This window comes from Mustela erminea, chromosome 1, assembly GCF_009829155.1.
Source record: "Mustela erminea isolate mMusErm1 chromosome 1, mMusErm1.Pri, whole genome shotgun sequence".
In the NCBI taxonomy this organism is placed as follows: domain Eukaryota; kingdom Metazoa; phylum Chordata; class Mammalia; order Carnivora; family Mustelidae; genus Mustela; species Mustela erminea.
The window spans coordinates 86,244,800-86,257,124 of record NC_045614.1 but is presented as its reverse complement, the minus strand read 5'-3'; the positions used below and the strand labels follow the sequence as shown (position 1 = coordinate 86,257,124).

General features: G+C 35.7%; 1 protein-coding gene across 6 annotated transcripts in view; it reads right to left on the bottom strand.

Annotated features, from left to right (window-relative positions):
- Positions 1–12,325, bottom strand: part of TBC1D5 (TBC1 domain family member 5) — a 550,005-nt gene that overhangs the window by 242,817 nt on the left and 294,863 nt on the right. For all 6 annotated transcript variants that reach the window (XM_032332177.1, XM_032332146.1, XM_032332153.1 and 3 more), the window contains 4 exons: positions 5,857–5,965; positions 4,279–4,368; positions 4,104–4,178; positions 2,907–2,974 (listed from right to left, as the gene is read on the bottom strand). In XM_032332177.1, coding sequence (XP_032188068.1) covers positions 2,907–2,974; positions 4,104–4,178; positions 4,279–4,368; positions 5,857–5,965 — 342 coding nt within the window. The remainder of the gene's footprint in view (positions 1–2,906; positions 2,975–4,103; positions 4,179–4,278; positions 4,369–5,856; positions 5,966–12,325) is intronic.

The window sequence follows — 12,325 nt, the reverse complement described above, 5'->3', positions numbered from 1 at the left end:
TCACTGTTTCTAAAACTGCCATCCCTCTATCTTATCACCCTGCTTTATTTCTTCACAACAGTTACCATCTTTTACAATTATCCTCTTTATCTATCTATACGTGCTGACTTTCTCATTCCTCCAACCCCCTCCCCACCCCACACTAAAATGTATATCCCATGAAAGCAGGACCTAGTCTGTTTTATTCACCACTCTATTCCCAAAAAGGATAAGGCTGGTACATAGCAGACATTCAATAAATGTACAGTAAAAAAAAATGTACAGTAAAAAAAATTCTTACCACAGATGCTAGTAAATGAGTAACACTGTATAACATTCATTGAGCTGTATTTCTTTTCTTCTCCTATTGCATCATGAGGTGCCTTACAGACTCGACTGAAACCCATGGATTTTAGATAATGCAGTGCCTTATAAAGAGAATGTATTACCTAAAGTAGTAAAATTATTCAAGCTATTCAGCTTTTATTGTTAGGCAATTTGGTTACTTAAAAGACTGACAGTCTTACCTTATAAGCTACGGTACCTGCCACAAAATATATGAAGAGATGGCAAGGAGCCTTACTCTAAATGTGGAGGAGAGCCATGGAAGAGCCTTCTGGGGAAGAAGATGCAACCTCCTCCATCCATGCTATGAACTACAGGGTCTCCTAACTGCCATCCCTGAATCTTAGGCTTGCCAACTGAATTAAAAAATACCACTGGAGACCATTTATAAGAGAAAGTTAGCCATATATACGTTATACACATCACATGCATACACACATTTTAAATATATAAAAAATGCATAGAAAACATAAAACCCAATAGTTACAAGCATACACTTTTCAAGAAATAACACTTCCTCACACAACAAAGCATAAATGTTTGTGTTAAGTAATCAAAATAATCAATGGGCTCCCAACGCCACTTCCTATGAAGCTTGGCTGTCTTGAGTTTTATTTTCCCCTTCTCCTGTTTGTTTTGTCTTTTCACTGATCTGATCCACAGAGCCTTTGACTATGTGAAGCTCCAGCATCATGGTCCCTCTATTTTCATTTGATAACAGCAGATTGATCATGATCCTTCTTATTAGCCATTTAGAGCTGAAGCTGTCAAGTTTTCTAAGATAACTGCCTAGCAAAATTTTTTTTAAAAAGGGATACCTTTACTGTTTGGCTAGCAATATATACCATGCATTTTGCTTTTAAGAGGCCTGTTTTACTGCCACTGACTATACAGCTACTTAAATGACTGGCGAGGAAATTCAGTTTTTGTTTTTTCCAACAAATATTTGAGTGCCTCCTGCACACTAATACAATGGCACTCTACTTTCTGCAACTATATGCTAGAGGTCAAGAACTGCCACAAGATGCCTCTGAGAGTAGTTTTTGTATAATTGGCTCCTCTTGGGTTACCTAGGTAACTCAGCTCATCAAAATGATCCCATACCTCCCTCCCTCAACCTACCACCATTGCCAGTTTCGTACAGTTCTGTGGTACTCTGAACCCATGATTCCCCTGTTTTCATTTTTATTTTTTAAAGTAAGCTCTAGGCCCAATGTGGGCCTGAACACACAACTGTTAGATTAAGAGTCACACATTCCATTGACTGAGCCAGCGAGGTACCCCTCCACTGATTTTCATTTTAAAATAGAAAATGTGACTTGTTCAATATGTAGTATAATGTTAATAGCCATCTATGTCATCTGATTACTCAGTGTTTGGGACCTAGAAAGAGATGAGTCTCAGAGAGCCAGAGGCCTTGACCTTATAATAGGTCTAGCAGGAGTTGAACTAGCAGCAGCACAGACAGGCAAAGCTACAGAAGAACCTGGAAGAAGGTACTAGGGATATCTATGACTCTGCAAATACATGGCCTATGCAATGATTAAATTTACTAACATTTATGTAACTGTTTATAGCCTAAAGTGTTAACACATCTAGGGGTGCCAGGGTGGCACAGTCGGTTAAGAGTCCAACTCTTAGTTTTGGCTCCGGTCATGATGTAAGGTTGTGATTTCAGAGTTATGAGATTGAGCTCTATGCAGAGCTCTGTGCTCTGCATAGAGCTCACTTGAGATTCTCTCTCTCTCTCTCTGTCACTCTCACCTACTCGTGTATGCTCGTTCTCTTTCTCTCTTTCTCTAGGATGAATAAATAAATTTTTTTAAAAGAAGTGTAAACATATCTGAATAGTACTAGTACAACATACATTTATTAATCTACAGCAATCCTTTGAGGTTAACTATTATTCCCATTTTACAGAAAGGGACACCGAGAAAAGATGTTCATTGAAAGTAAAATGCCTAAGATTATAGCATATGTTGCTAGAACTTATCCTAGGACTTTCCCACAAAAATTCCATGTACTTCTCACTACATGACCCAGAAAGGTAAAGCCCTATTATGTAAAAGTCAATGGATATTAGCCATGTGCTAAGTAAATAACCCCTTCACATGGTAAATACTATGTAGACCAAGAGAAGAGGTTGTTTGCAAACCTGAATGACTTCAAGAGAGACAGAAATAAGGAGTGTAAAACTAATAGTTGTCATTTAAAAAGCAATTTGGTTAGAAAGGATTCAAAGCTGTGAAGCAGGAGACAAATGTTTCTAGCAATATCAATATTATGACCACATAATATAACCTTAATCAGAAGCACATGATTTCAAACCATTGTTGAAAATTGAAAACCAGATTAGATATTATTTTAAGATCATAAATATTGGAATTTATGTTGAAAGAGGGAAAATAGGAATCTATATTTTAAGAACAGAAAATAACTGTTACTATCAAAAATGGCCACAATAACTTTGTTATTAACATAAGGCAAATACTGCATTTAATTAAAACTCCTCTGTGGATTTTGTATCTTACTAAAATTACAAAGAGATAACATCAATTTGAATTATTGTAAGTTCTACATACGTTCTTTTGACATCTTGTTCAATCATTGATCGCAGTTCTTTATCTTGAAAAAATTTGTTCCACAGACTCTGAAATAAGGAAAACAACCTATTTAAGATAATTTTATACCTTTACTTGTCTTTTATGATCTCAATTTAATAATTTAAGTGATCAAATTTATCCTTCTCTGAGTTATCATTTCACATTGTGGAGAGGAAACCTGAAGTAGAATAAGTTTTATTAAAAACTACTAGTCTAATATCAGAAACACATCCTTATACTAACAACAATTTTTCCAGTAATAAGATTATACATATTTAAAATTTTTATTATTATCTTTATAAAGTAAATGATTGTTCTGCTGCTCTACACCCACTACTTCCCTTACAAACAACAAAAAGCTCTGCTTAGATTAGAGCAGGGCCATAGGCCAACTGGTCTCAACTTGAACCTGACCTGAACTCCCAATGCATTAAGACATGTAATGTTTTTTTGTAAAGCTTGGCTTTATGATCAAGCAGATTTTTAGACACTTTGTTAAAATGTGAGTTTCAGTTTTAAAATTTACTTAATATTCTGTGCTGCTATACTATAAACTATATCATAACAACTATATGTATCAGTAAAAAAAAGAAATGCTGATATTATATATTAGCTGGAAAATAATTTCTGTTAGCAGGGAAATAGGAATTAGAGCAGCAATTGAAGAAGTTACACAATACTCTAAAGTAGTAATTATTCTTAGTCTTCTCTGAAGTATCAGTGGGGAGGGGCAAATCTTTTTCATTATCTTTAAAAACTTAATAAGCTCACTCCAAAAAGTCACTTTTCTTCTTGCAAGTTAGTCCCACCAAGTAAATCCCCATCTATTTTTATCATAAAGGGAGGCTTTCCTAGAGTCCCCACTGCCCACTACAACTTGACATTGTAGTTCTAGCCTCCTGTTTATGCTCTTCTCTTTTACCCTGAGTTCTTATGGTCCCATGCGACATCCTCAGAATGCCATTCCACAGAAACAGATCATCAACCTCCTACAACACGGGATGAATATAGCATAGAATAATTTCCATCAGGTTTTAGGTTGCATAATATATGGAGTAAAAAAAAAAAAATTAAGTGGCATGAAATAACATTATTTTCATAGTGATTGATAACCCGTCTCATAAGCATATTCTTATGGGCAAAAGAAGCTGAGATATGAATAAAGATAAACTTTACCCCTTCATCCTGTGAAAGGGGATTATTGATCATCAAATCTTGCTGGCCAACAACCTTCCTTGGGTTTGTGATGTGCTGGCAGGGAAAGAAAGAAAACACACACGCAAAGATCAGAGGTTAATGTACTTTAAAGCATACATAAGAAAACAATTACATTAATTAAAGTACAACTTACTATTTCTTTAACGTTGCTATACCATGCTCTTAGTTCTTTAATTCTACTTATCCACTGACTTTTATCTTGAGGAAGAACACAAAGAAATAGCTGTCAAGGAAAAAAAAAGGAAACTTTAAAAAAATCCTAACAAGCAACATGCAAAACTATGCCAAACAGAATCACCTGAAGCAGATATTCATACTGAATACTGCAAGAGACATTCATATTCATATCATTCCGGTTCCCCATAAATTATATTTGGGAATGTTTATGCATAGTTGGACAATTCAAAAAGTGAACAAAGGCCACAAGAACTAGATCCCAAAAACTACACCACAAAACTGAATCAAGGCCCCCATTTTACAGTCTTATATTAATTCCCATTTTACAGTCTTATATTAATGGGGTATTGACAGACACAAAGTCCAATGATTAATTTCAAGGTCTAAGATTTGTCTTAAAACAGGCAGGTAAAGGACAGAGAAGAACAACCTGAGGGCATGGCTTGAGAAGTGAAGTCATTCCTTCTTCGGCAGAAACGTTAATTTACAAATGGCAACTAGCTTATGAAAACAACAAGCATTCTTAAAAAGACAAATTTGATTTAATTTAGTTTAATACCACTTTAAAATAAATCTGGACTTGAGTTTATTTTTAGAAAACGAAGGCTACTAAAAGTTAAACAACAAGGACTAGGGGGTGGGACACAAATATTTGTATACAAATATTCTAGCAGTAGGTCTTCTGCCTTTACTGCCTGCATCTAACAAAAGAAAAATGTATTTTAATTATTAAATCTAAATTATTAAATCTAAAACTGTCTAATACATCATGTGTTCCTTACTGTCTTTACTTGCACAGACTCTGTATGCTCAATTTATGCAGATATAACCTAAAAAACTTTCAATAGAAGTCATTTCAGAAATAAGTCTAAACCTCAATTCATTTGGAGATAACAAAAAGGGACAATATTTCCAGGCAATTAAAAAAGATAACTGTAAATTATTACTAGTTTTGGTAATCAATGGCCCTTTCTCTTAGAAAACTGATCTAATTTTCTTCCACTTCTCTTTCCTGCTGCCCTTCACTTTATGTTTCCAGTTTAAAAAATATATATATATGTATATGTACATATACATACATATGCATATACATATATGTACATGTATATATATGTACATATGAAAAATCATTTCCATCTGCTGTTTCTGAAGCAAAAAGCGGGGGTGACTAAATGGCTGCACTTGATACGGTGGGAAGCTGGAAGAAAATCCCCCTCTGCTCCTGCCCAGCTTCAAGGATTTCTGCAGAAGCCTCTGGGGGATGTAAAGGTGTTGCTTTGAATTCTGCTCCATCAAATGAGATCAAAGAACAGCTATTTCAAATGACTCCTTTAACATCACCAGTTACTCGGGACTAAGGTGGTTCAACCTTATTAGTAAATGTCCTATGAAAGATTAACTTGGATGGCCAAAAAATCGAGAGTGAAGTCTCCTGGAAAATTCAGTGATCCCCTGCATGGGTAATCTCTCAGGGCATCAGGTAATGTGTTGATATACTGCAACCACAAACTGTAAATAAATATTTTCTTCTTACCTTCCAGCAAATGCTGCGGAACCTGCTGCTTCTCAGCTGCCCATTAATCCCCTTCTGCCTTATTGTTGCCAAGTAATTGTTGTTTACAAATAGTTCTTCCCATTCTTTCCTACATGTAAGAAACCAAAGTATAGGGATCCTTTTGTTAAAATTCTCTGCTTGGAGAGGAATGCTACAGGAAATTAATTTTAAATAAGTCTAAGAAATGCAACTTTTAAAACATATATATTTAGTTGTGTACTGTTTCTGAACGCATGGCTGTCTTTTTGGACACAGTTCTTCTTAGATTTAATGAATATGTAGATCGCTATAATTATGCCAGCTACTGAAATTCATAATGTCTATGGAGGCTATTCCATTTCCTCTAAAATGCTGGTAGCGCAGTTCAGTGCAACAAGAAAAAAATGAATATTAATATAAATATATGACTGCTTTACTCACTGACAAAGACATACCTGCTCCAAAAATACACAACAAAAAGGGTACTGTTGATTACATTGGCTTCTCACATGAAATATCTGTTTAAATGAATCCGTTTCTCTTTAGTGTCAGGCTGGGGAGTTAAATATAATAGAAGACTACTTTCTTTAACTTCCAGTGCAATTTACTATTGAAATCTCTGCAACTTCTTTCTACATGATCAGTTTTAAAATTTTAACAGGTGCAGGCAAATTTGAAAAAAAACATCAAAAAATTAAAAAGCCTCACTGTAAAAACTGTTAAAGGCAAGCTTGAGTACCTTGCAGTACCTATGGCTGAGTAGATAAACAACTGAAATATGCCTCCCAGGCACACAGACACCAGGGGCCTAACACCTGTGCCTCATTAATATACAAGTAAATCTGCTCTACTGGGAAACAATTGGAAATTAATTGTCCCAAACCATTTACTGAGTTTGAATAAAGGAAGTAGACCTATATTCCCTGCATCTTGTACCAAACTAAACATCAAGAATCATTTGTCAACAGTTGAGGCTACTGAACACAGCTTTGTGAAATTTCTGACTTCCTAATGCCGCAATACACTTATCATCAAGGCTAAAACCTTGGCAATCTCTTCAGAGAGACTTCCTCAAAAGAAAGCCTTTAAAACCCTCAACTGTCCTCCATGTAGATACACGGCAGCAGTTCTCACTGGTCAGACCTGAGAGATTTGAGAAAGGATGGCCTCACACGTCATGTTATCTTAAAGCCAGTAAAGCAACCAACTACTAAAACACCCGCTGTGGAGTATCATCTCTACAGAGTTTTCAGAAGAGTGACCCCGGCAATGGCACATTCCTGAATACCACAAGCAGGAGAACTTCCAGCTCGGCCCTAGAGCACCCATCCCGAAGCCTTCTGCCAGGAGGGGCTGGTGGCAAGGTATGCCATATGAGACAAGCCCTCCAGCACCTTAGTGAGGAAGTCCACTCCTAACACCACTCCATGAAAATTTCTTACTCTCAACACTCCATTCATAAGAGAAAATAATACTTCATTTTTATTTTAATTTGCATTTATGTCATTAGTGAAAGTGAAAATTTTTCATTCTTTTGAGTCATTTTATTATTTCTTTTTTAAAAACATCCCTTCTTGTCCTTTGCCTATTTTAAGCACCACAGGACAGTGGTTAAGAGAATGGACAGCAGAACCACACTCCTGTGATAAAAAGACAGTCATGCCTTCACAGAAACAGTACACAATTTACTAGCTACTTACTACCTGTGCAAGCTTGGGCAAGTTACTCAATGTCCCTGTGCCTCTGTTTCCTCATCTGTAAAATGAAATAACAGCATCTACCTCAAAGAATTATTGTGAGAATTAAAATACATGACAAGTCCTCAGAAGCATGTCTAGTATATCAGAATATTTTTAAAAATTAGTATTATTGTTAATACTAATTATAGTATTACTTTTATTTTACTGTGCCTTATTATTGGTCCAAAGGAGGAGTTTTTCATACATTAAAAACATCACACCTTTGTCTGCCACACACATATACTTTTTAACCCAATACCTTGGTTTTCAACACAGTGAAGCTTTTTAATGTGTATATTAATTTAAATTGAACATTATTTTCTCCTGATGCTTTTTCCACTGTTGTCACGTTTAAGTAATCCCTAGCCCCTCCAAGCTCAAAGAAGTGTTTTTTTTTTTAAATCCTATTAGTCCATTTGTGTTACCAATAATATTTTAAATACATTATCCATTTCCCAACAATCTCACATATATTATTCACATCTCATATTCAGGTTTTGTTTTTACCCAGTTTTAGCAGTACTCAAAGATGAGATAAGCAATGAGTACATCTCAGAAAATGTTAAGTATGTCTAAATAGCTTGTGGTCTGCAAGCAAAAACTGCAGATTTTAAATGGAATCTGAACCCACAAGGAATCAAAATTTGTGCAAGACCATGCAGTTCCATGGCCTGAAATCACCGATACATTCCAGATAAGAGAGGGAAGTGTGAGGCAAGGACTCCCCCAGCCTCTTCCAAAATCAGCTCCTATTCACAGGGACGGGGACAGTGTGAAGGTAGACACAGCTGGTGGCTAGATTCATTGCCATCTTGTCAAGTTACACAGCCTTTTAAGGTCAAGTTACATACTACTTATGTAATGAAGGATAATTATTTGTTAGCTTAAATAAGACCCTGGGCCTTGATTACAGTGTCGGCAGAGAGAACAGAAGACTGGGACATGTGAAATGGAAACATTATCTTTGGAATTCACAATCATCTCAATTTATTCAGGGTACTCAGAGTTCCAATTAAGGCTGAACGCCTCAAACTGATGAAGAGCCTTAACAACAGAGGAACACGAAGGCCGCAAGATAACTCATTGTCTTGCTCTTCTATGACACCGTGTTTCATTAATGAACAGTGACACAGAGTAAACACAAGTGACAGTGCCTACTATGTGCTCAGCACTCAGAGAGATTAGAGAAAGCATGAAGCTAAGGAGGTTGAGGGATCTGTAAACTAGTATTAATCGGGTAAAGGACAAGCACTTTGGCAGTACAGAGAAGGGAGAACTAGTTTTATATCTACACGTGAAAACCGAGTGTAGAAAATAATAGTAGCCCCATGGGCATTCAAATGCTACTCCAAGAGCTGGGCTGTCAGACCTTTAACAGTATACAGAGGACAAAATATTGAACACTTTAGCCCTTCGAGGGGAGCCGAACCATAATTAAAGTTTTTTACAATCATAAATACAAATGGGGACCTACTACTGAACTTAGGACATGGGCAAAGAATACTAAGTTACTGATGAGTCAGTGGCCGAATTTTTCAGCTTTACAAAAGTAAAGGAAAGGTAGTTTCTAAACTATGCCTTATATTTTTTAAAAAAGCAAATAATATGCCTGTAACAGTCAATGATGCTACTGAAATGCTAAAAAAAAAAAAATCGATATATATTTAAAAATACAATATTTTAGTAGCAGGAGCCTGGGTGGCTCAGTTCCTTAAGCATCTGCCTTCAGCTCAGGTCATGATCCCAGGGTCCTGGGACTGAGTCCCACATAGGGCTCCTTCCTCAGTGGGGAGCCTGCTTCTCCCTCTCCTCCCTGCTCCTGCTCTCTCTGTCTCTGTCTCTCTCAACTAAATAAATCTTAAAAAAAAAAAAAAAACAAAAAACAATATTTTAAGCAAATCACTTTTAACCTTTACAACAACTCTCCTAGGGTGTGTATTTTTAACGCTTCTTTATCAAAGAGGAAACTAAGACTCAGAAAAATTTAATAAGATGGGGAAAAAAGAGAATTAGGAGAAGCATCTTTGTGGAAGCAACACTAAAAGGGAAATGCAATACTGCAGCCATCAAGGGACAAAAATGGCCTCTGGAAACAAGGCAAGACAAGAACATGACCTTATATTTTCTCCCTTAGATTCCTAGTTTTTGAACATTAAGTCCAAGGGTACAGAGATAAGTTTTCACCAGTTGGACTGAGGAAGTAAGTCAACAGCTGCTGTTGTTAAAAACCTGGGGTATTTAGGTAGGTTCCTCAAATGGAACAGATTAGAGAGACACATGGGCCTTAAGGAGTTTCTTGACAAAGCACTAGTGCCATCTAGTGACAACCACTATGCCCTGCAGGCACTGGGTCCCTAAAAACAACCAGCATCCAGGCACAGAAAGGCAGAAACTGGTTTTCTTCTCAGGCCTTAGTGACTGCCCTAGAAGCATTGTGTGAAAAAGGATTCTGAAGCTACCATGTGCTCCTTAGAAAAGAATATTGTGACTGATTAAAAGTACTGGCCATGAGTATTGCAGTCATTTCTCAATAAGTGAAATCAACTTTTGCAGCAGCAATTGAGGTCTCCCCTCCAAGAATATCTGTTTAGGTAGCTAATCCACTTGGCAATGTTTTTGTGTTTTTTTTTTTTTTTTTTTTTTTTTTTTTTTTTTTACATGGAAATCAACCAGAATACCCAGTGAATAAATATAGCTGATGATCATAAGGAGATCTCTATTTCTAATTACATATTTTAATGTAGTATTTCCTAAGATACACACATAGAATTAGTATAAAACTAGTTAGCACCTTCTAAATGTAATTGTTTAAATACTTTTGTAACCTAAATAATGCATAAATTACTTGATTATGTGGCAGTTCTGTACTAGAAAATTTCTGAATTGTCCTAAATGATGACAAATTAGAGAAAATAAGTTTATACTGTACATTTTATAAGATGGTTTCTACTCCATCCTGGGGCACTACCTGAGCAGGCAGCAATGTCTTTATGGGGCTAAGAAGAAACCCAAACAACTACAATTATTGAAAACAATTCAGAGACTACATACCGTCTAGTACTCAGGATCTTCAATACTTGGTTAAGAGGAACTACTCTAGTTTTCACTGATACAGAACGCAGTGAATGGGGAATGGGTTATCACCGGGGATGTTCAACAGGTCCCACAGAGAAAGAAGATCAAAGAGGGAAGTTTGGTGAGGGAGGGGGTGGTATGGTGAAGCTCTGCAGAGATGATCCTATAGTTTACAAGCTCAGCTAGCTCTTGACCATCTCATTTTTTGAGATTTGACTAGACATAGTAGCACTAAAGGCCAGGGCAAAATAAAGGTGATCCTTATGCAAAATAAGATCACAGTTAGATGCGTAGAATATTTGAAAGTAAAAAAGCACAAAGTAAGAAAACTGAATCTGATGCAAAAAGGTTTATACAATTTGATGATCCTGAAGTGCACACCAATATTTGAAAAAAAAATTGCCATATTAGTGACCATAACTGCTTTACCAAATACAGAGATAAAAGGACATAATAAAATTTATATTTGTATAGAAATACATTAGTGAAAGCTTTCTACTAATGAAAGGACTGTACCATAAATCCACTATTCCAAGTGAAAGAGTATATACTTTTATACCATCTTAAAGGAATGATTTTGAAAATACTATTCAAATACAACAAGGAACATCTAACTTAAAAATCAATGGAAATATGTGAAGTGTAAATTAGGTATGTCAGCATCAGACTGTAAAGCGTGGCACCAGATATGGGTAAGCTACAACACTAGGACTGCAGGTGCCAAGATCAACCAGATAAACACTGATGTTATCTATAATTACCTCATTTTTAGCTTAAATCACAGGTAATGAGGGAACTCAGAGACTCTAAAAGGCAATTAGAAACTGTACTGGCTTTTTTGCTTCCTGTATCAGGAATTTTTAAAAACTTACTTTTATTTAAAGCTTTTTTTTCCCTCCATAATGAAACATCAGGGCATATTACTTATACATATATAAATAAATATAAAGACAGAATGCGCAATTACTTACAAGCTTAAAATGGACTTCTTTCTATGTCTAGGTGAAATATATTCTCATCTGATGAGGCTCCATTGAAACAAAGGCAACAAATAGTTCACTGTGTGGAGGTTTGTCAAAATTAATTTACGATAATGTTTTAATTTGGGTTTGGACTTAACTCTGAATTGAGAAATTGTGAACTTCCACCTCAATGTTCGCAAGGACACAAAGCACTGAGTTAGCAATAGTTTTGGACTGTCAGGTATAATATTCTTTTTAAAAAAAACATGTATCATTCTCTTCAAAATACAATGTTTAAGAGCTTCTCAATTCAAGGTCCTATTAAGTAGGTAAAGTCAACAAACATACCTTTAGAAAGGGAATTCCAAAAAGCTGTATCACAAGGTTATAAAAAATTAAGTATATAATAAACATCATTATACTACTAATCAAAGGTTCAGCATTTAGAAATGAGGTGAGGAAAGGATCCTACAAAGGATCTGAAGTCATCTGAAATGAATATATTTGATATTCCATAGTTAACTGATGTTTCTAATAGAATTAATTATTAATTCTCTGATATTTGATATTCCATAGTTAACTGATGTTTCTAATAGAATTAATTCTTTGAGACACCTTCCTGCAGACTTCCCCCATCTTCTTCACATCCCTACTGCACTACATTTACCTTACTATTTGTGAAACTAGCATGGA